This window comes from Vanessa tameamea, chromosome 5, assembly GCF_037043105.1.
Source record: "Vanessa tameamea isolate UH-Manoa-2023 chromosome 5, ilVanTame1 primary haplotype, whole genome shotgun sequence".
In the NCBI taxonomy this organism is placed as follows: Eukaryota; Metazoa; Arthropoda; class Insecta; order Lepidoptera; family Nymphalidae; genus Vanessa; species Vanessa tameamea.
In genome coordinates this window covers 13562689-13588890 of record NC_087313.1, presented here as the reverse complement: position 1 = coordinate 13588890, position 26202 = coordinate 13562689, and the positions used below count along the sequence as shown (strand labels likewise).

The 26202-nt window shown below is 32.9% G+C and overlaps 1 protein-coding gene across 2 annotated transcripts in view; it reads left to right on the top strand.

Moving 5' to 3' along the window:
• The first annotated feature begins 18883 nt into the window (after positions 1-18883).
• The window catches only part of Shakb (shaking B), a 131034-nt gene continuing 123715 nt past the window's right edge, over positions 18884-26202 (top strand). Inside the window, exon 1 of one of the 2 annotated variants that reach the window (XM_026645295.2) lies at positions 18884-19157. In XM_026645295.2, coding sequence (XP_026501080.1) covers positions 19059-19157 — 99 coding nt within the window. In that variant the 5' untranslated portion in view covers positions 18884-19058. The remainder of the gene's footprint in view (positions 19158-26202) is intronic. The other variant, XM_026645296.2, reaches the window with a different exon arrangement.

Below are 26202 nucleotides of genomic sequence, written 5' to 3'. Positions count from 1 at the left end.
CAGTTGAGTCGTTAAGACATAAAAGCGTAAAAAAACTTACTTTCTTATACAAAATAATAGTAAATATTTGTTTCACCAGCGATTGACAAATGTTTAAATAACAAGGCAAGACATTTGTGTACAAACCTTTACGCGTAACTTGTATTCCTTGCTGGCAGGCAAGCAGATTCACTTGTAAGCACACGTAAGCGCGTCACTTTGACGGCAACAGCAACATAATCGGGGTTTCACTGTATGTACTGGTAGCGGGCAGCGAGGAAATGACCGATATACTGGTCCGTTTTTGATAAACGAGTAACCAAGCGTCATGGGATATAAAATCTATTGCGAATATCGAAGAAACGCCGACGGTGACACCGATAATTTCGTTACTTAACATTGTTACAAGATGGCGCGACTATAAAATCGCGAAATAAGATACCTAAATTCACCGACGCTTATTTTTCAGCTGTTTCTTAATTATGTAATGTTGTTATTTCATTTGAAGTAAACATAATCATTTGTTACTCGTTTGTCAATAATACAAGCATATATAAAAAGTACTCGGTTTTGGAATATTGTTTCTTGAATTCCTAGTAGGTACTAAAATATTTGGAGCGATTATAACGCCATCTAGTGACGTAGATATTTTCTGATGTGTCATATTGTTACGAATCACAACAACGAAAAAAAAATTAAAACCACCAAACTCAAAATGCCATATACATTCACCAAAGGTACATGACCTTCCGTACTGCGCGATATTTCCATAGTCGGGTTACAGTTTTTAAACATATTTTTTTATTAAAGTTTTTTTTAAATCATTTCTCTTCAATAGTCCAGAACTTTGAAAAAGTTTAGTAAGTTAGTTAGTATTTTTTTTACTTGGTATACCCATGTGTTCCAAAGGCCTTGGCCTTTTCCAATATTTCAATTGATTTGTTTCGAAGCAATACTGAATTTATAAAGAAACTTGTTGTTTTAGGGGTTGGTCGTAAGGTGTTAGGCATATAGAAGTTACATTTGTCCCTCTTTGGAGTTCAAGCTTGCTTCATTCCATATTTCGATAAAGACAGACAGACAGAATTACTTTTTGCTTTTGTAATGTTAGTATACTAGTATATTAGTAAAGATTAAATTAAATTGTATTTAAAGTTAAAGTGTGTTTTCTATTATTTCCTGCTTTAGATATATACGCGTCCGCAAATATGAAAAGATTGGACATAGAGAGAAATACCAGCAATCTGATATCGCCGCCGACTGACCCAAACGCGACATATTAATAATAATGTTACATTAAAAATGCTTTACTCCATTGACAACTGGCTTGTTGATTCCAGGTAGTAACACAACGTTTTTCGTATTCGTGAGAGTAAGACGAAACTGTAAAAGGATATTCGGCTAGTCATACATCGTCTGATTTGGAGACATCTTGATGAGAAACTGTGTATTTTTTATGGTGTAGGTTGGCATACGGGCATATGTGTCACATGATGATAAGTGGTGACCACCGCCCATAGACAATGGCGCTGTAAGGAATATTAACCATTCCTTACAACCTTGGGAAAAAGCCCTCCCACCAAGTAATGTTGAAATTAAAATAAAGAGTGAAGTTCAATTTTAAGTAATATATAAATATATAAAGTCTTTCTGCTTATTCTTTGTTTATTTCGATTTTGCGTAAATCTTACCATAATACGTTCATCGTTTTAATATTATGCATCACGGGAATGAAACATGTGTAGTTCAATCAGTATCTCTTCAATAGCCTGTACGTATGTTATATAACATGGACACCTATTCGGTTTAAATAAGGTTTATTTCGCAATGAATGTATCATATAACTGAAAATATTCATCCCTAATATCCTGTAATGTATGTGTCCCTGGTATTGCGTTGATGAACACACGTGACTGAAATTCTCCGCTTATACCGTTTCTCTTCCTCATTTTTTAAGTAGGTATTATTAATCTTTCTATCAAAACTATTTATTAACAATATTTGTAAACGGATAGCGCTCATTATATTTTTTAATTTCTAACCCTAATTTTTACTAACAATCTCTCAAAGACATAAATAATATCTTAAAAGAAAATCAAAAAGTGATCGAATTAAATGAAAAGTTAGTTTATTGATAACATACGTTTTTTCGATATGTGTCAGGAAAATAAAAAAGCTAATGTTATTCTTAATTTTATACTTTATCTGCGGTAGTTAAAAGAATATGATGTTAAATATAGAGCGTAGAAATAGCAGCTAAAATCTAAATAATAAAAACAATATCAACAAAAAAACTAAAAATCAACCGTATTTTATTTGGCAGACAAAATAAATGCACAGGACAACTCGATAGAAAAATTTCAAGTGAAGTTTTTCTAGGTCCCTATATAATATTCAATAATCAGAATTCTCAGATCACAGATATTTTGAAGTTTTTCTAGGTCCCTATATAATATTCAATAATCAGAATTCTCAGATCACAGATATTTTGAAATGAAACTATAGTCGATAGGAGTCAAGACTGAGCGTAACATACAATTACACCGCGCCGCGAACGCTATTGAAGTTTTACTGATTGTGCGCTTCGCAGTTTCACGTGCTTACATTTTTGTGAACTTCATCAATATATACGTACTACGCACGCGATATGGCGTTCCTAATAATTACTATTGTCGACGGAACTGACACCTGACATTAGTGTGTGACCGCGTACGGAGTAAGAGCGTACGTAAAAATCCGACTCGAACTATGAACCTGGATTTAAATAAATAAAATAATGCAGTCACTAGTCAAGTATGTAAAACTACTTGTTTTTCAAGTGACTACTATATTTCAAATGTGTATCGTTACACTACGTTTTACGAAAAACGTAAGCGCCGTGAAGGGCCTGGCCCTTACGATATATTTGTCTCGAGAAAACTATTCTCTATAAGCGATCTATAAGCACAGTATGATTTAATAGTTTGATTAGATAACATAATCAAGATTATTCGCTGCAGCGAACTTTAGTTCGAAGAGTAAGATTTTTCAACTCTTACTCTTCGAACAGATTGTTTAAATGGCGTTCTTGTCTATCGTAGAGTATGTATATGTCTATGGTGAATTTCATGCTCTTGAAATATGATAAAGCTTCAGTGACAAATTTGAACAAGGCCAAGATTTTTCCATATTATTGTAAAGTTATCATCACAGTTTAATATCCATTGTGCAAATCGAAAGAATACGTCCCATTCAATATAGAAACATTTGAAGAATATTCTGGAATTTCCGCTCGCTTTGCAGCATTTCAATTCTAATATTATTCTTTAAATTTCATTCGAACTGATTTCCTTTTATATGAATTCCATGAGAAAGTTATTAGAAGATATTCAAATGGTTTCTCTGAACAATATTAATGTAAAATTAGACTTTTTAGTCGCAGGAGTTCTTCGAAAGTTAACCAGGGCCCGCCCTGGGGTTAACGAGTTATGGATTCGTTTCCTACTAAAACCCCTTGTGATGGCCGTCCTCAGTCGATAGAGGCTTCAGGATCATTTTAAAATCTTCTGACCCTTCCACGATATGCTCTGCTTGTAGCTCCACAGACCTTTTTTAGTGGACGAGTCTGAGCTCGCCCTCTCCTTCCTCGCTATAGCAAAAAATAAGCCTTAAATCAAATAATATTTGACTATAAATTTCTTGTTGGTAAAATCAACACCTTTTTAAAGTTAGACGATACCCGTACCTTTAATAATATCGCGGAAATGTTTACACAAAACACTGATTAAAGTCATTTTTTACGGATGCTTATTGGTCAATTTCTGTTGATGACGATATAGACGACCAATGAGTTTTCAATATTTAATCAGACTAGTAAAATTATTATCGAAACAGCGAATAGATTAATGGAATCGTCATCGTGATATTATTTTTATTTAATTTTGGAGCTGCAGTCCTGTAAGAAGTCACTTCGTATCTCACTTGTGAAATGTTGACAACCGACTTACGGCGATACGCCATTTTGATACGTGATATCATATCATATTATTTTTTTATTATCATAGTCAATATATATATCACATTCGTGACAACGCACGCTCGTTCTCTGCAGTAAGTTCGAGTGTCTTCTTTCGGAGTAACTACGTTTGGCGAGTGTCAAGCGTAGCTGTCACGCAACCAAGATAATAAATTTGACTCGTTTGTACAGAACTAATCTTCAGAAGTGCGATATTCTATTTGGATATATAAATAATCTGAGGTAATAATATTCGTAAGCAGTAATGAAAATATTCAACGACACCGTAAATCATGAAGTTGGTACATTATTTTATGTATTTTTATCCTCATTGTTGCAGATGACTGACGCTGCATCACACCAACCTCAAACCATTGAACGGAATCATTGAATAGCTCAGTACCTATTTTAAAATTGAATATTTTTTGTATCTTACAAATGTTTTTTGAAGTTACCGATAAGAAATGTCATTAAATTATTAAAAATAATTAATTTCATAAGTTTTTGGTCTTATAGTTATTGTGAGGTATTTTATGACATTTGAATAAAAAAAATTAAATATAAAATTATTTTTTATGTCTTTTATATCTATTACACATCAAATATTTTGAAACTAAGTAAGATCATCTAAATTTTTATTAGGTTTTATTTCAGCTAAATATTCCTGGTTTCATTTCCCCCTTATCAGGAAACCCATCCCTCCTTATTGAATATGTTCTCCTAGTACAAGCATTGATATGTGCAACGTGACTGAACGCCTCTTTAAACGTGCATACGTACATATATTGGTTAGGATAAGTAAGTAACCTTTTCAAATACAAATATCGTCAAAATAAATAGCAATTAAGATAATTAGTAAATCACACCGAAAACTTAATTATATTTATTATCAACTTCCAAAGGAAGGTGTTGTGTATATATGTATGTAATGTGTTTTTATAATACTTTTCGATATCAATTTTATGTCTGTTTTATATATGTACTTTTATTATGTATTCAATCCTAAGGTCAATATGGCTTAAGTTATTTGTACTGCTATTAAAATTATGACACGGAAGAGCGGTGCCACTCACGCGAATTCATGCACACCTTTTAAGCACGAGCGGCGCTCAGTACTATCGCCGATAATTTCACGTAGAGTAGCGCGGCTTTGTATGTGCAGAGATCTATGTATAACGTTAAATTGGCCTATCGAAATTGAGTTGTCAAATAGAATGTATATAAATATATAAAAAAATCCTTTCGTGTCACTCATCATCGTAATATTTAAGTAACTCTCTATATTATCTAGACGCCTGGTATTATTCTTGTGCAAATCACGTGTTATTTCCTAGTTCAAACTACATTGGTAAGCAAAACTCTCTTGTTACTGTTTTCCTGGTGTGATCCCCACAATTTCATGTGTTATTTATCCCGTGACAAAAAGTCCAACATTTGCACTATTGAAAACTCCTATTAATCCCTGATCTCCTGTTTTCAACCCTCATCGGTCACGTGCATTTCCCGTGTTAATTAATCCAAGTCTGTATAACTTCTGCACCGTTCTGTTTTCCTGGTATACGCCTCACTCAGTCACTTGTTATATTCCCCTTTGCCATAAAGTTCTTTGGAGCAATTAAACTTACTATTTGTACAATCTCTGGTCTCCTGTTCTCACCTCCCATTGCTCACACATGTGTGTTACCATGCTGGTTCCGAATATAGCGCATAGAAAATGAACTTGTGTTCCGATCTGTTTTTCTGGTGTAACTTACACGTAGTCAGTCACGTGTTCCCCTTGCCATAAAGTTCTACTAGCATGTGGTATTAAATTATTTTAGGTATTATCTAGTTTCCTGGTCTTAACTCCAATCGTTCACGTGTATTTATTTTAACCATGCTTACAAAAAATGTTTTACAAAAGTATGATATTCATGGTATTTTGGTTTCCTGTTGTTGTTGCGAAATCGAACATTTTGTATTCAAACATATTATATTATATATATTGCAAGTTAAGTTGATTAGAATATTTATCGATTAGATATTATTTTTATTTCAAAAAAAGAAAAAACATACTTGATTTCGTTATATATACATATTTCTCTATAATTCCAGTTTTTAATCGTCTAAAGCTAGTTCAATGTTAAATTTCAGTATCCGATTCCGTAAATTAATCTCGATAAGGTAACATAGACAGACACACGCAAAAATTAAACAGAGAAGATATCATTAGCTATAAAGCGCTATTTATCCAAATTAAAAAGAAGCTCTACTTCGTAACTGATATTATTATCAATAGCAAGACTTAGCATACTTATCGTTTCGTCGTCGATTTCCAACTTCAACTGAAGATTACTTTCTCATCAACTTTCCAATATGCCTTTTTACATCCCGATTCTTATATATGAAGACAATTTTCTATTCTAGTATGAATATATTATATTCAATACTCATTACTTTATTGAATCGGCATGAATAAAATAAATAAATAAATATTGGACAACATCACATACATTACTCTGATCCCAATGTAAGTAGCTAAAGCACTTGTGTTATGGAAAATTAGAAGTAATGACGGTACCATAAACACTCAGACCCAAGACAACATAAATAGAAAACTTAATGAACTTTTTCTACATCGACTCGATCGGGAATCGAGCCCGGCACCTCGGGAGTGGCGTACTAATGAAAACCGGTGTACACAGTATTCGATCACGGAGGTATAATATACGATTATTAAATTTTAAATATTGTAATACTTTTATACAACTGTAATGTTTTGATAGATATGTTCGTAAAAATTCCTATGAATTTCGGAAATTAATTAAGTTGTTCTATTATAAAACTCTATTTTTAGTAACTAAGGTAGATTTTAACTAGATTAATTAATGTTTCGATTATTAGATGTTAATTTGTCCAAATCTGCGATAACCAATCAAAAACGTTGGCCAATCACAGCGACTACTTTTTAGTAGTTGATAACGGCAGGAACTCTGGCTTGAGCATTGAACGGGGACAAAACTTTAAAGTATATAAATATATTACAGTTAACTAAAGTTATTAAAGTATTTAATTCGACTGACCTAAGATCTGTATATCTACATAAATGATAATTAGGAAGACCATATAAAAGCAGCGTTGGAGAGTTAGGTTTATTTCATTCCACGATGACGCCCCCCACTCTTTTTCCCAATAGTACAAGTGTGAATTTACTACATACAGAGTAGCTATGTGTATAACGCAAGACGGCAAGAAATGTCACACGTAAAAGTCCACTTCCCGAGAGCACACATACATAGACACACAAACACAAAATCGAACGCAGTATCAAATATTCGGAAGTACGTTACATTACCCGGAAATGCTCAAGAAAATGCTGTAGTATACTTACCGGTAGAAGAACACGGATTTACTAAGAATTTCGGTAAATATGAAAAAATATGAATTTAAAGGTTTAGTTTATGTAATTAAATATTTATTGTGTTCAATTTATTTTTAAAATAAGATAATATTATGATTTTATATAATGTAAAAGAAAGTTACGTATTTGTTAATTGATTTCTGCTAGTTATTTGTACGGTGTATTTATATAAGTTGTATGTATCACTCTCGAAATTAATTAATAACGTATTTCTTTATTGGTTAAGTTAAGCAATGCATGTAAAACAATACAGTAATGTAAGATAATGTTATATCAATGTATCCAGAAGAGACCAGAGATGGTTAAAAATATCTATATATATATATATATATATATATATATATATATATCCCGCTGAGTTTCTTTCGCCGGTTCTTCTCAGGTCCGAGGTGCTAAATTCCGAACCGGTGGTAGATTTTTGACAATCAATAAGCAAGTGTAAACACTTCTATATTGAATAAAGATTTTTGATTTGATTTGATTTGATTGAGACCTTTAACTTTCCCGCCAATGTCTTTTTTTTTTTGTAATGTTGCCCGCTTCAAAAACCCTAGCGACAACAATAATTTATAGTTTAAAAAAGATTAATTATATTATGTTAACCAATCATTATAGGATATATACATACATTCCACTATGTATATCTTAGAATTGAATATAATGATATAACTTCTTTTTTTATGTTAGAGGTGGCAAACGAGCAGGAGGCTCACCTGATGGAAAGTGACTACCACCGCCCATGGACATCTGCAACACCGGGGGGCTTGCAGGTGCGTTGCCGGCCTTTCAGGAAGGCCTTTCTTGTTTTTTTTATCAGCTTTTAATTCAAGAAAGAGAATTTTGCCCAATTAAAATTCGGTTTCGAAATTGAAATATTTTGAAGATGGTCTCTAAGTATGAATTTTATAAACTTGGAAGGAGACAAGCATTAGCCGCCATCTTGAAGAGGGCATTTATGAAAATATCTCATTAACGTTGAAAGACAAAAATATAAGTACCTCTTCTATGAGATTTTATATAGTATTTTTATATTTTATTGTTGAGTTACTCACTATTCTCATTTTTCTGGATCTGTTATCGTTATATATAGCTTTACTGTTGCTATGATTAGCTTGTTATGTATTCATAATTTATTTGTCTATGGATAAGAGAAGGCGTTGGTGTCACAATCTTTCCGGAAGAAGAAATTTAACCATACAGTTTTACACCTTTACACCTGTTCATGAAGTCGGAATAATGTACCACCGTTTTTAATATATATGGTACTAAATTAAGTGCAAAATATATTCTAAGTTTATAACAAAAAGGTGCATATTGCAATATTACAATTTTATTGAACATCCGGTGTATCAACAGGTGGTTTTGATTGGGAGACCTCCAGGCCGTTCATATATTCCTGGTACAATTCCCACACCGTCACGTGTTTTGAATCCCCGTGCTTACCACCCCTTATAGTAGGGGGAGGCGAGGATGTTAAATTTGCAGTTGTTCGAGCGTCATGGAAACTTATTGAATTCGAAAGTTAATGTTTTAAAAAGAAAAAAGTTTTTTAGAAAAAAAAACACATTGCATTGAAACTTACCGGTCTATTGTATCAACAGCCGGTATTGTAGAAGTGAGAGTATTCATCAAGACTTTCCCCAGCACGGTCTGGTGCATCAACACGTGCCTGTTCACTATCACTATGTATTTTGTTTGGGCCGAATATCTGATGGAATTTTAATAGCAATAAAAAGTTTATAGCATTGTGTATGGTAGCCATCGTTTAATGACGTTTCTTCCGAAAGTTCAACTGCAACATAAGTGTTGCTCGATTTTCTTACAGTAGGCTTCACTTTTCGATACTCCTAAACATGAATACACTTTTTTAACGTTTCTGGAGTTTTTTTTTTTATTTTTTCACCAGTTTCTTTTTGACAAAAAACACATGTTATACTTACGTCAATCAGGATTATAATGGATATAAGACTAATCACTTTAAATAGACAAAACACCACAAACACGCGCAAGCGTCAAGCGTCTACCAAACACAAAAACGCCCCATGGAAACCGTCAGATTACTATATGTCTATGTTTACAACGGTATTTCCTTCGATTTAAAAAAAATAGAAGCGCGCTCGAGTATTTCGAGATGACATTTTTTTTTGCAACATCCGAGCTCGCTAATTTCTTAACGCCACGCCCAAATCGTCAGATTATTGAAATATACACTTTTCTACACGCTCGAGCCACTGCAACAATCCCCTCTTCGCCTCCCCTACTATTATAGTTTTATGAATATGATGAACACAGTCGACACAGGTGTGAGTAGCCACACAGCTTGAGGTAATAGAAAAAACAAACATTTTAAGCCTTTATATATTCTACTTGGATTTTCATAGCAGTAAGTATATTCCAACTGCCGGAGGAGAATTGACGCGATATTATTTTTAGATTTTGAAGAATATCCAGAATACCAATTAATCTCTATGACATTCAGTTTAGTTTTGCGATAATGGCATTTTAAATGTCGGCGAAGTTGTTATCGGAACTTTAATAATAAAAGTAAAGTGTGTATCAAGAAATGAGGTCTGGCATTTAACTGCTCCTTCTTTAATTCGAAAAGACTTTGCACTTGAGTGTTGTGAATACTCGCATTGGTCGCAATGAAACGCAAGTTATCATTATTCAACAACATTTACATTTTTTAAATAGAGATAGTTGTAATTCATAATATGATACCATCTACTCATTGGAATATTCCCAAACAATAATGCTTATTGTTATTGTGTTCCGGTTTTGAAGGGTGATTGAGCCAGGTTAACTATAGGCACATATATCTTAGTTCCCAAATTTGATGGCGCATAAGCCTAGCAACAAGTTGTTGAACAAGCCGCTAAAGCTTTTTGATCTCCTGGTACATTGGATAAAGTCGCACGTGTTTCACGTCTTCCCACAGGCGCTGGTTTTTTTTCTATTTGGCTAAAAAAGTTTTAACAATTCAAAGAATGTATTTGAAAAGAGCAACTACACAAAATTTATTATTTAAGCGACATAAAAGTAACTTTCATTTATATATATAAAAAAACTTAACAAATATTTAAAAATAATTTTAAGCGAATAATTATTAATATTGATTTAGGGGTGATGACGATTGCAAGTTAGTACTTGTTCTAATCTCGATTTTGTCGCTTAAAATTTAGTTTTATTTAAACTGTTTAGTTTCTTCCAACCGTATATTAAATTAACAATCAAAATATTACGTTAAAAACTTTTTCGTAACATGTTCTTCTTACTAAAGCTGTATTGTAAAAAATTGCTATTATAAATTAATATATTTAATTATTATTTTGATAAATAATAAAGATGATGAGAAAAATGAGTTCTATGTACTTGTCTATTTCATAAGCATCATAATCAATTTCATTACGGCAGTAATTAATAGGTGCCACAAACGAACAGTATGTTCGATTTGCTGCACATATTCAAAATTTGGTTTACACCATTTCAAAGTGCCCCTTACATTTTATTATAGCCTGGTACTTGTACCACAAGATCCACGTGTTTTCGAGAACGGTTCTCACGCGAAGACGAGACAGGAGATAAAATGAGAGAGAGAGAGAGAGGGATGAATGAATGAATAGTTTATTTATTGTACTCTCAAATATATATGAGTGAAAGATTTCTATATCAGGTAAAGAATGTCAGATGAACTTTTATGTCAGTATGACTTATAATTTTTTTTATTTTTTATTTAAAACCGCTTTTACTAACGCCAGCTGGATCACAAGTCCCCGATTTTTATCTATTCACTAACCAGAATCTCAGAATCATTGGCAGTTTGAAAATATTTGATTCTTTGTCGATAAAATTAATTAAACTTGGATTTATCATTATTTTAAAGTATTGATTTTTATGAGCACATATCATCGTTTATCGTGTATGTATAAAATGAAGTCGTACAGTCCCACGCTGCTCAAGGTTGTTTTTCAAAACTATTCAAATTTTCAAATTAATAATTCAGTGGTGCTCGCCCTGACTTCAAACCTCGTCGACGTGTTCTGTACACTGGGCCGACTCGGCTCCTTTTAATATTTTTAGAATATATTATAAAAAAACAATCAATCAAAAACAGCTAGAACGGTTTGGTATTCGGACTAGACATACTTGTCCTGACCTAACACCTGCCGCCTATAAGTTCTTCGTAAGATAACATTATAAATAAATACTTTTTGTGAATATTACATTTCTATCGCTTTCTTTTTTTTTTTAATGATACTTGAGGATGCAGCGCGTTTCGAATGATGAAGAAGGTTTTATATAAAATAAGCAGACAACATTTGACAAACGAAGAAGTCTCTTCTCCTATTGAAGAGAAGGCTAGGAGCTTATTCCACACTGCTTATTGCGGATTGTGGTTGCATTTATGGTAGAATTTCATCCGATATTTGAAAATTTTCTCACGATATTTTCCTTCACCGCTGAGTACGAGCTGATATATTCAACTATTAAGGATATAAAAATCAACGGTGCCTGCTCCGGTGTTGAACGCGCAGTCTTCGGTTAAGACTGATTTGTTTTAACTACTGAGTATTATTGCCTTCACATATTTGATAGCTAAAAAATCGTTTCGGAATTATTTTAGAAAAAAAGGACTTCGCCAAATTTAAAATGCAGAAATAAAAAAAAAATCTGACCCCTTAAAATACTTAACGCCATTTCCAGACCGGTGGTTGCTATAAATCAAAAGCAGGACGGTGCAGTGCATGCCGTCTCACTCAACAGCACGGCTACAGATATGGTTCCTCTCTTTCGTATAGGCTTAATACCGGGAATGCAGTAAAAGTCGTTTTTATAGAATGTCCTAAGAACCAACGAATATTCAAAATCAAAAGTCATCTTTATATCGAACGTGTTACGGTTGTTAAATAATGTTTAATTTATGGGAGTTAGGGGTGAATATTACCGAAAATGGGTTTAAAATTGTGACATTATAAGCAGTCCAAAGTGTGTTGTGATTTCTGAGTGCGAAAGCACTATTTTGTTTGTAACATGATCGCTGCAGTGTCTGAATGAATGTTGTGCAAAGGATTTAAAGCCTTAAACGACCTGTTCAAGGTCGATACTAGTATATCAACACCTGTATATGTTAACTCTTCACAAGTTCTTTTATCCTGGTAGGAAATGCCCTTTAACGCGTGACGTCACCCTTATCTATGACGTCATGGATCCAATCTGGCTGTTCAAAGTTAGTATCGGTGTATACGAATACGAATGGATAAAAAAAATCTCATTATTTACATATCTATGTTTATTAATTATTACATATTAAATATATATATATATATATAATAATATTTGTTGTAGTGAAATACTCAGCATAAGATTATGATACGAGTTCGATTGGCTTGAGCATAGTTACTCCTGAAGGAAGACGCTCACTAAGAAAAGATTTTTAGAAATTTCAATTTTAAGGGAAAATTGGAGTTATTGAGTGGTAAATTTGTATTCATTGTAATCGTACGAAGTCGGGACGGACTGCTAGTCGATAATAAAATTGTTGCATGGTGTGATTAGTAAAACCATGCTGGACCCGTAGGTTAAAAATATTCTTCTTATAAATGTCACGTCAATGATGACAAAAATAAAGATATTTTTTTTATGTCAGAAATAGGCAAATGGTGACCACTTACCATCAGGTGGCCATTGGTACTGTAACAAATATTAGTCATTACTCATATAAAAAAGCTACTTTCCTTGGGAACTAAGATGTTAAATGATGTCTCTTGTGCCTGTTTAAATAAACACCCAGTAAACGACGATTATTGGGAAGGCCGTATGTGTATTATATTCATTGTATTATTTTTTATACTTTTTATTATCACGTAATTATAGAACATTTGTTAGATGCTGCAAACTCTAAATAGTTGCCATTACAAATTAACACATTTTTTATCAACAATTTAAACAATTTAAAGAATCCAAGCATTAAAATGAATGTTGGACGTAAAACAAAAATCTTCGAGTCGTAAGAAACTTATAAGACAGGCAATAAAAAACTGCGGGGCATAACAGTGGTTCCGGCCATTCGGAGAGGCCGTCGGCAATCCTGGCGTGACTCTCTGCCAAGAGACAATGCCTTCAAATACTTAATGGGGTATGTATTTCTCTATAATAACGCCATTCCGTTTAACTGCGACTATTTTTGCAATACAAGGATATGTAAGAACTAGCAATAAGAATTTATTGGTTAGCTGGTGAGTGCACCGATAAGGATAAATAGTTGCTCGTTCGGACTCATCGCGAAATTAACAAAATAATATAATGCGACTAAGTTATGTGAGCTATTATGCGACGCAAATAAATAAATTGGGTAGCTAAGTCAGTTAGTGTAGTTTGTGAGCTTAAGTGTGCCTGTGCCCAATATTGGAAACTGTAAGATATATTTATTAAATATTTGATAAATTATGGCTTATGTAATCATGTCTGGTTGAAAGTAATGTATGGCAGTAGTTCAGTGTGCCCTGGCGTAGAAGATATCTATTCAATGTTTTCTTAAAACATCGAAATTAAATGTGAAAATCCTGCATCATCAGGTAGGACATACCTCGACATGTTTTCTGAGAGTGGATTGGATTTCTGGGTGTCAAAGATGTTTCGCCGGTCTGTAGTTGAAAGTTGAAGAAGGACAAAGGCATTGAAGCCATTGATCTCATAAAACCGATTTACTGGCAACATAATTATTATAAGTATACCGTACAACACGTCTATTAGTGTTTTTGTAAACACTAAGACTATTGTTTACGTAGAAACTATGTATACCATTTTTAATACATTTTAATAATTTGCTACATCAAAGGAAGATCCACATTTTATTCTAGAAAATGTAGTAGCTTAAGACGTGTTGGTATCAAGGAGTCGGATACGGTGACCGTCCATTGAATGCGAAGCGAAACTGCGCTTCAATGTATTTAACTTCGATTTAGGTATGGCGTGAATTGTATCTGAGACAATCATTCATAAATGTTTTATCAAATATTTTTTATAGAATATATTTTTATACTACTAGCTGTGCCCGCGACTTCGTGCGCGTTTGAATTTAATAACAAAGCGTGACTTTATTATTATTTTACATATAATTCTAAAATAAAAGTAGCTTAAGTTACTCCTTATTACATGAGCTATCTGCCAGTGAAAGTCCCGTCAAAATCGTTCCAGCCGTTCCAGAGATTAACCGGAACAAACAGACAGACAGACAGAAAAAAAATGTAAAAAATGTTATTTAGGTATATGTACCGTGTATACATACATATGCATTTAGTAAAGCGCGGTTATTTTAATATTACAAACAGACACTCCAATTTTATTATATGTATAGATAATATATGTAGTTAGTTTTATCTCGTATCAAACGAAAAGGTCTTAAGACATTTGAATAATTCTCCAATTAGTTTAAGTAAGTTGTAACAATAAATATCGATCAATTAAATCGAAAAATGTTATCTCAAATTGGCTATTTTGATTTATAAATATCATAAAACGCAGTAATTGTTTATTCAATTCTCTATCTTATTACATTGGCGATAGGTTTCATAATCTTTCATTACGAATATTTTTGCAAGGCAAGTTTATTTATAATCGATCCCTTGGGAGCTCCAACATTATGAGCTAACGTGTTATATCCCTTGAGAGCTAAACCGGCTCACTCACCACTCAAACCGGTACACAACTAATTACTGCACATACATTGATAACATTAATTAAGTATTGCTGTTTGGCGGTAGAATATCTGATAAGTGGGTGGTACCTATCCAGGCCGGCTTGTATCTACCAACCACCAAGTAAGTTTTCCGAGAAATTCTCAGAAGTATCCTGGTACTAGGAAGGTAGTAGTTTATATTCTTCCACGCACCTTGCAAGCTTTTGATACTTTAATTCATTTCTATGCAGTCTGATTATGATCCCAGAATTGTGCACTAAAATAACCGTTAAAAATATATAGTACAAGCTGCTCGTCCCAACTTCGTGCTGATAAAACTGGAAAAGATATACGTTATATATTTAAACCATCCAACAATCAAATTAAAAAATAAATATCAATCGGCTCGACAATTTAGGAGGAAATTGACATACAACAATATATTTTGTATGTTGTATATTGTTGTATGTTATAATATCGTCAGTTTATGATTAAATTTGATATAGCGCATAGCATTCGATGGATAGCTGGCCTCGCCGATAGCATTCTCAGAGAGTTGTCGTCGATGTCAGCAAAGCGCCTTAAATACCTTTGTCTTTGAGTAAACTGTGCGCTGCGCTTTTTGTTTCTTTCTACCCTTTCAACTGTTTCGATTATCGCTCACGTTCGCTTAGCTTTATGTCCGTGAAAAGAATTTAATATGCTTTCAATTGTGACTAAAAGACACTAATATGTTTGATTATTTCGTGATTAATATTGATTTTATTAATTAGACTGTTTTAAATTTTGGCAGATTGGTTTATATAAATTTAATGGTGAAAGATTGTCTGTGTATAGGCCACCCACATGTGTAGTCACGTGGCTTTTTAAATCAAAAGAAAAGGGTACATTGCATATGAAATACTATTTTATGTAAAGATGTAAGTTGTGAACTTAGGTAGATATTAAAATATTTGTTGGACTAGTGATATGGCTTTGTGCCTTGTGGTAGGTAACCATTGCCCACTTATCACTTATTCTACAGTCAAATGGAAATAGGTATTTTTATTGCTGACATAATATATTACTACCCAAGATTGATAGCGTTTTGATAATGTAGGGAGTAGTTAATATGTCTTACTTTGGCAATTTCTACGGTCAGTAGTGACCACCTATTTTAATATAAAATTAAGCAATACAAAACATTGTACCCATAACACATTTGGACCACTTCATTAAAATGTATACGAAAACTTTAGCCGTGGAACTTAATTCAGATCTTGGAATCCATTTAATATTTGGAGTATGCCAAGATAGTAACTTTTTATTCGAATGCGTAGCGCGGTAGGCCCGCTGTGGCAGTACTGTAATGGATTTATACTCTGTGATAGCGTGACTGAAATAAACGCACAGGCACAGGTGATAAAATATAAGGAAAGTACTAATAAAAACATTTTACATGAAAAAATATAATTTGTTTTTCGAAAGACAGCGGCTCTGATGTTTCCTTCGCTCATAACTGACGGTGGCCACTTACCTACTTACGTGTGATCTGTTTGCTCATCTGCCTCGAAAGGAAATAAAAAAAAAATTGTGTTAACTTTCACTAGGTAATCGGACAAACGGTGTCCAAGATTAATCTCAAACACAAACATTTTTTATAAAAAAACAGGTTTACCTTGTAAACAGAAAACAGTATTGTTGATAGTAATACTATGTTTTATGAGCCTTTATGAGCCTACTTACATATATATAGAATATTTTGATTTTTTATTTTGTTTCGTGGTAGTATAAATAATGCTCTTCATTGACACAAACACGAAACTTCTCCGCAAAGGGAGAGGAGGCCTTAGCCCAGCAGTGGGAAATTTACAGGCTGCTAATGTGAAATATAAAAAAAATTACACAAACAAGTAATCTATAATATAATAGCAATCTTTATTACAATAAATAGATTTCATTATTGTATAATTGACATATTTTTGTGATATGTGTTTACAAGTAAATTAATTTATAATAATACCTATACAAGTGTGTGAAAATGGCACTTTCAGCTCCGATAGCTAAACGCCCGGAATCATATTCAAATATAAATGCCATAAATATATATGTCAAATAAAACCAATTTAATACAGATTAAAAATATTAATCTATTCTATATTTTAATTTATCCGCCTCTATAGTTGAGAAGTACATTGACATATTAGGTAAAATAATAGTTAATAATAGTTAAAGGGATCGGAAGTAAACTTTTTAACTTGTTTTAAACAAATTGAGACTAGTATTTAGCAAATGTGATTGATACCTGATGTAACATATGTATTTAAAATAAGGAATAAGTTTCAATAGTGATAGAAGAAATAGAAGTATTCTTGATCTCTAATATCCGTACGTTAAAATATGCGGTCATAGGTAATATGAAAATTATAAGACTAAAGAGAGGCGTTGTCTAGTACTAGTCATAAGTTATATTAGGTCACATTAACCACTACGGATTGGTTTCAAATTAACAGAAATCTGTATCAAAAGAAAATGAGTTTTGAAGACCATCCTAGAGCACAGCCTTAAGACATCTATACATAAACGCGACATCAGAGTAGCCGAGGCTGTGCTCTCTCTGATCGAGCACGTAGCAGGGCCCGCTGGATTGCAGTAATTAGGATTAAAAAATAAAAAAAATCACCATATATAGTATTTTTATATATTATCATATATTATTTATTATGGACTATTTATATATTATTTTAAATTAAAAAAAAAATGACAGTGTGGCCCACGTCTTCCAAGAAGACGACAAGTTTGAAGTCCAGCGAAGATCTGCTTATGTTCAGTAAAAATATAAAATAACGCCACAATTTATAAAAATAAAATGTAAAAAAAGGCACGGGCAACTGTGAGCCCGTGGATGTTATAAAGAAAAAAAAAAAAAAAAAAGAGTTTTGAAGAGAACGTTCAGATCTTATCCTGTGCAAAAATATGCAAAAACCTTTTCATATATTCCATCTTCAAATGATTCATCATAGTGTTGCATATGTTTCTTCTCGAAAAATTATAAAAAAATTCAAGAATAATCGTTCCAATAATCCCTGCGGCTGTACCGCCGTGAGGGTTTGCGTATCATTATGTATATTACCATCGTAAAACGATAGACATCCGCTGTTCCTGTAATGTAAAAAACATACTGAAATTCCTCTGCTATAAAGTTATCGCTCGTCTTTCATATTTATACATTTGCCTAAACAAATAAAAAAAAATTAACGTACACTTAAATCTTAAAGTTTTTTTATTGCGAATGATAATTCAATAAATATAAATTCAGTTTTTATTACATTACAGAGTAATCAATCTCTTGATACATTCGTTATTCCTCGCTCGTTATGATTTATTTGATTACAGTTTTTAATGTATCTGTAACATGTGTTTGATTGCAAAATGAGTTATTATATATTTTTTTTAAATAATTCTATAACGTCATTAAGAGTAATCAGTTTTTTCTTTTAATATTTCTAGTGTATATGATGAGTGTTTATATAAAATTACGCATGTTAATTTTTTATTCGTGTCATCGAATTATTTGCAATGCAAAATTTTTCTTTCGGTTACAGCCATAGAATATTTTTAACAGCAAAATAATAATAAAGCTTAATAGTTCTATAAATGTTCCTGACACTATTATATTTCACTATCATAGATCGAAAGATTTTATTACTAATAAACTATATAAGAGATTGTATCATAAAAATAACTCGCTGAAAACAATAAAACGTGAAAATTAAAAAGCCGATACGATTGGTTATAAATAGCGTGACCTACTGTCCACTGATATGATTCGATTCAAGAAAAACTGAACACAAGAATTCGCGGCGACAAACGCCCAGTTCACCCTACAACATTTCGCGCGCTAGTCGACTATGCGCTGCCGGAACGTGACACGATTAAAAACCTTTTAACAATTAAAAACATAACTGTATTGACCTTATAAAAAACCTAGCTCTATGGTCGTACTTTAGTGATTTGTGCCAAGAACAATGCTATCGTGTGAATGGTTTCTATTGAATGGAGCGTTTTGGCGGCAAAGTTGGGTGTCATCGAATTTGACAGATGAGCTTCGCGCGCTTTCTCTTCAGGTGCGTTCAAGTAACATAGATACCGAAGGGTGATTAATGATTGAGTATTTGCCTCATTGTAATATAATCATTGTAATAAATACGATACCACATATACACATTTGTACAATTTAAATGCAATAAACTAATGTGCGTTAATAGTCGTAGCAAAGAAATTGTGTCATTTTACAAAATAAACTTCGACCCAGATTCTTGTCTACCAGTTTAAACTGAAGAGTTTATCAAAAGATCAAAGCGTTAAAACGCAGGCTTCGTTCACCTTATTATCCGTAACAGAATGCAGGAGTCGTGGTTTTGGCGCGAAAAGGGATTTTCTTTTTGTTAATGTAGAACTTTTGCGTTAGTTATGATTGGTTAAGTGCAGCGTCCACACGTGATTTTCGTTGGCATTTTATAAGTGTATTTGTGCATTCGCTATGTCATCTGATTTTAATATACTTTAAATGCGTCTATTATAATAGACGATTGTGAATAATAAGTAATATAAAGCTGTTATAATGAGGCCTTGGTCGTGATGGATTGTTTTTTTTTAATTTAATGTTTGAATTTCGAGCGAATATATGATGATTACGTTTTATGAAATCGGGAAAATGCGAAGGAGGTATTTAAAAAAAAAATGTCTCGAAGGCTAGTGAATGAGTGCGTTACTGTTAGGACCGAAAATTTGGTGAGTATTTTACATTTAACATGGAAAAAATGTATGCTATTGTTAAAGGAGTTATCCAAATGGTTTAATTTGTTTATGTAATGTATGTAATTATATTATTGTGTCCAATTTTTGTTTACCGACGGAAAACGTTCTAATATGAAAGAATGTTATCGTGGAAAACTACAATTTTTGTTAATATTATTGGTATCGAAATATAGTCGTGACAGAATACCGATCTGTTTTTAAATTACTTCAATATTTTAAACAATAAGGTTTTTTTATCTTAGAATAATTCACTGTATAGTGATATTAATTAGATATAGAAAAGATAAATTACCAAAAAAATATTTCAACAAACTCATTAGTTACTCTATTTACTAAATAATTTAATACATAGTTATGTAAGTCTCTTAATATTTTAGATTACATTATTAAAACCAATAACTCAATAATTTTCATTAACAAAGCGATACGATTTAATTATATACAAAATACCATGTATAATTATATGTTTTTGTAATCATAGGATACATATTGTTGCTATATAAATGAGCTGGGTGTATAATATGGTCATGGGGCCGTTAAATCTTTATCGATTTATTAGCTAAGAATTTTCCAACTAATCTGTTCTAGCCTTGTCTTCTATTCCAACCTTGACAATATCTAAAAGTGGTGTTGTAATTTAATAAAACACAACTACCTAGCTATTATATTATACTTTAGATGTACTAAACTAGTTGTAGCCCTCGGCGTCACTCGCGTTTTGGTGGTTGGTCGTAAGGTGTTAGGGAAAATAAGTAAATCCTTCCTTGGAGTTGCTTGCAAACTTGCTTCTTGCAAATATCATCAAATTCGGTTCTGTGGCTTGTTCATGAAAGACCAACAGACAGATAGAGTTATTTTCGCATTTAAAGTATAGACTAAGTCGTTTTCGTATCTCGGCAACGAGGTAAGTAACGGGGCAAGTATAACTTTTAACAACACGCTGTATAAATATCGTGTATCGTTTTTGTTTCTTTTGAATAGTGTCTAGAATGGCGAAAAATTAATTAAATTACTTTAAACTTTTAAAGTTCTATATAAAACACATATGGAAATTGCTTCTATGTCTTATTCCGTTGAAATAAAGTTGATATTGCAACGGTATTTTCGTACATAGGCCATTATGTATTTGTAAATACAGCGGTTTTTATAACGTTGTGCCGCCCAGGATTAACGACGCGACTCCCTCGTGTGTCGTTCAGGGTTTGTTAGCCCTATCAGTCGGATTTCAGTTCGTTATGTTCTATTTTGTTTCAATTAAATCATGACGTGTGTAACAGATGAATAGCCTGAAAATGTTTTAGAGCTAGTTCAAGGCCTGGTTCCGTTTAGGAGAATGTTACAGAGCATAGTTCACCACGCTTCTTTAGCGCGTCTTGGATGATAAATGAATATACGTTTGGCATTTTCGAGACATTAATCCATTGACGTTTTTCTTCGTTCGAAATGTGTTATAAACAAAATTAAGCACATGAAAAGTCAGTGTTTCTTGTCCGGCCTTGAACCCTTCGATTATTAATCCACGTGTTCCAACCATTAGAGTATTTCGGCTATTAGCTCAGCTCTAACAGTTAAATATAGGTTAGTTGACGAAAACGTATAAAATTGTACTTAATTATATTTCCAATCTTAATAAATTTGATTTGAGATTCAACAGAGAAATGCTGCTAGCATTCTTGCCACCATTACACGCAGTCAAGATTTATGCAGTAACTATTTTTAATTCATATTTGTATATATTTAAGGAATTAATGTTAATAATTCTTATGTAAATAAAAGTATCTTAGTAATACAACAAATGCGAAAGGTTAATGTTTTTTTTTTTTTAAACGAGAGCTGAGCTTTTGGGTCACAATCATTGTCCCTGATTAATTAATACCGCTATCAATACACCGCTAGTCAGGGGAACTGAAATGTTATTATGATTTCACTGATTGATTACATTGATTCGGCTCACTCCTCACTTTTATTTCAAACCGGATTTTTTATCTCATATGTAAGCAGACTGGTCAATGGGCCAATATGATGGTATGGTGGCCACCAACATTGGGAACCAAGATATGTCACTTGAGCCTGTACTGGCTCACTCAAATCGGAATACATTAATACACAGTATTGCTGTTTGGTCATAGAATATGTGATGAGTGATACCTACGCAGACAGGCTTGGACGAAGCCCTGCCACCAAGTGAAGTAGAACAATATTATTATAGTTAGTACATAATACTATGTATACATAGACATATATTGTAAATAAACGGAAAATTATCACCGAATGGAAATTCAGAGTCGTTATAGACATTTTGTTCAATGATAAAAATATTATCAAAGATAAATTGCCCATCGATGCGACTTTAGGTTGCTCCTAATATCTAATTAGCGTCTTCATCAAGTCGCGCTTTATGTCGACATTACCATCGTAACGCAGTAAAGCAGGGTCGTGTAGATAAGAAACTGGTGTTACAGACTTTCATATCCACACATTTGCTTCAGGGAATACGCCGTCCGCGTATTCCCGCAGTAAAGATTAATGTCTCGTTTTCTCGCGTAGTTTTTTTTTAATATATAGAAACTTTTTATTTACTTAAATTATAAGGTTCGGGGTATATTTTGAGTGAAGTCCTCACTTAAAAACGTCTGAAAATATGATTGTAAATATAAAAGTCTGTAAGTGTTCCACTGCTGTTAAGGCATAATTTAATTTGAGGTTAGAAGGCTAGAGGCTTAGCCCACGATGCTGTTCCGAGGTGGGTTGGTGGATACCTGATCAGATATTCATCCAAAATGTGCAAATTTCGTCTAAATTTGATCATCTCGGTTTTAAATTAGAAATTCAGTATTATATAAACTAGCTTAAGGTATTAAACTTTACAGTACGACTTCGTGGTTAGTAGCGGATGTCACTTTTCCTAATAAATGGACCATCAAACGAACGATTTCAAATCTGACTGGTAGATCCAAAAGTAAGCGCATTAAAACTAATAAATTGTAGCTCTATAATTTGTAAATAAAAAGGCGAAAAATCTTCCATAGGTACAATTTAATTATTATTTTTCTGAAATATTTACAAAAGTCATTACTCATATACTCATAAAATGGAAAATCCAACGTACACCTAATGGTAATAACTACCTCGTCGGTATACTGGCTGGCTTGTGAAGTCGCTCATTCCGTGGTCCTAAGTTTAAAGCTTGAGTCGAGTCAATAAACACACCTGCTTTTTGAACAGCACGTCGAGTCATTTGTTCTGCATGATAATATCAGGTTATGAAAGTTTGTGTTTGCGTACATAACTCCGCACTAAAATATGTAATTTGGACAAGTCTCTATCTTGAGACTGTCATTATCGAAATCCGTAATCGAAAGGTATTTTTATGATTACACTACTAAATCAACTACTGAGCACTACTTAACTTGGTCGTCAAACTTTTGAGCAAGCCTATCTGAGTATTTACATCCACTCATACTCTACCGCTAAACAGTAATACTTAGAATTGCAGAATTCCAGTTTAAAGGCTGACTGAGTCAGTATAATTACATTCACTTTTAGATTAGGAAGGTGGGTGCTGTGAGAAATGGTTCATATTTGTTACAGCACCAATATCTGTAGACGATGATGACTACTTCCAACCAGGTGGATCATTTTCTAATACACCTATCAAGTCTATATATAAAAAAACATCATCGCAGTATTTAATACTTAATTATTTTTGTGTCTGTCATAATTAACGTTGTGTATAGTACCCAGATTCACCTGGACTGATTACTAGTTAAAATAATTCAATGTATAAATATCTTGGCGAGTTGGCTTTAGCCCAGCAGTGGGGCCTTTACAGGCTGTTATCACTCCATATTATAAAACAAGGTTCCTCCAGCGCCTTCTGTCTGACGTTCTGAACGCGACCTCAAAAACTACTTAACGGATTTTCGCATAGTTTTCACGAATTTTGTGGATTAATTAACGAGGAAGGTTTAAATAGATAATTTATTACATTTTGTTGTAAATTGTCTGAAGTATGATAAATAATTTTGAAGATGTCCGAAGTGTACCGACCAATAGAATATGTAGTATTATATAAACGTTTAATGTGGCCCCTCATTCAATTCATGCAAAGCCGGGTCGGGTAGCTAATGTTATATAAAATTAAATTAGCCTCCCGTTCGAGATCTTCCATCTCTTTCCCTCTAATTAAGAATGAAGTTGAAAAAATACAAGTGTTTAAAATAATAGCCCATTATTATCGTAAGCCATATTTAACAAGCGCGTTACGTTTTACTTGAGTTATGATCCGGTGATTATGTTTATTTACGTGCTTTTGTAAATATAATCGGAAATGTTCGTAACATTTATAATGTTTTTCTTTAATACCAAAACGTTTTCTCGTGTTGTTTTATAAACACTGACGTAAGAGATGACAAGAAACCTGGTTACGAAATATTTGAATGCAAGGCTCAGTCTTTGAGCTAGGTAAGCGTCTCTCTTGGGACACCAGAAGTTTGGAGAAATGTCTTTTATGACTGTCTTAATATGTGGTGACCACGGACCTAATGCTTCAATACCTAACCCCGCAAATTGATACTCATAGGCTCACAGTGTGCTTTAGTATTTGAGTAGCTCCAGCACCTGCACAGATTTTAAGGGACGTTCTGTGGATATGCGATGCTATCAGCATGTTTACGCAAGGGAATCCCACAAATATATTTGAATATCTATTCGTATCAAAGTTTTATTCATTATTTTTTTTTAAAACGTTTGTAAATGCACTAAAAATCATCTTTTGAGCTTTGAAAGCTCAAAAAACAAAATAAATGTATACATATTCGAGTAATTCGAGCTCGAAAATAGCAGGAAATTGTAGGCAGGGTCAAACGCTTGTTTAATTAAAAACAATACTGACAAAGATATGAAATTTTAATGCTTTTACAGCCTAATTGAATTACGGAAGACTGACATTATTTATAGAACTTTTAATTGTATAACATTAGTTGCCGCCCGCGGTTTCGCTCGCGATTTAGTTTAGATCGTTAGGTATTAAACAAAAAAAGTAGTCTATGCTAGTAGGCTTGAACTCCTACCTTGGAATTCAAGCCATTTGATTCACAAATTTTATTAAATTCAGTACAGTTGTTTAGCAGTGAAAGAGCAGCCAGACAGACTTACTTTAGCATTTATAATATCAGTACAGATTCTATCAAATGAATGAGCTCCAAATATTATCTTTAAGAGTAAGTGAGAGTGAGGAGACCAGTGCCTAGCAGTGAGACATTTACGAGGTCTTTTTTAGATATCCTTGTTGTCAGAAATACTAACCATTTCTTACATCGCCAACTCACCACCAACCTTGGGAACTAAGATGTTATGTCGCTGGTGCCTGTTGTACTGGCTTACTCAACCTTAAAACACCGGAACACAATAATCCTAAGCATTGCTGTTTGCAGCTAAAATATCCGATGAAAGCCAACACCTTGAAAACTTATTAATTTTATACAATTTAACGCCCACGCTTTACACTGATATCGTTATTTTAACATAGTTTATAATACACATTAAAACTCCTAAATAAATTATCTTCTAAGTTTCTTTAAGCTAAGACATGCACGGGCGTGAACAGAACATCTAATTATGTGACGACACGACTCTACGTCATGACTTATTTTGATTACATTTAAGTTATTTTATTTCAATAATTATTTGTTACGTAAGAACTTTTTGGTTGACAAGCTCTGATAAACATGTTTGAATATTTAAAAAAAAAAACATCTAAATTCAGTTTCGAACTTCAATTTGGACGCTGAATACCAGTATTTGGGGCATATTAATTAGATAATACAGTTAAAGATCGGTGTTGTTAGACGTAAAAACGATGGTTATTTATATTTCTATACAGTCGAAGTTAAGAACACGTCGAAAAAAGTTGGCAATTAAGGACACTAGTAAAGTTGGATGACGTTTGGCGAGTCTCAAGCGTAGCTGTCACGCAACCAAGATCATAAATTTGACTCTTTTGTTTTAGTTCTTTTATAGTGCAACACTCTACGTAGATAAATATTAATAATCTAACGTATCTTTAAAGCATTGTGTTAATCTCCAAATTTTCTAAACGAATAAAAAATATTTTTATGCATGAGTAAAATGACAGGGGAAAAATTATCAACGATGTTTACCAGAGTTTTGTATGGTTACCAAGGTTTATTTTTAATTTTTTTTTAAACACCTATTAACCTGTACCATCACTATTTATATCATTGTTTATATTTATTTATTTATTTAATTTTAATTTTAAAGTACTCAAAGCCTCGTGTACGTACATACTTATGTACTTTAATATCTACCTTGTGAATTGTTTATAATTTA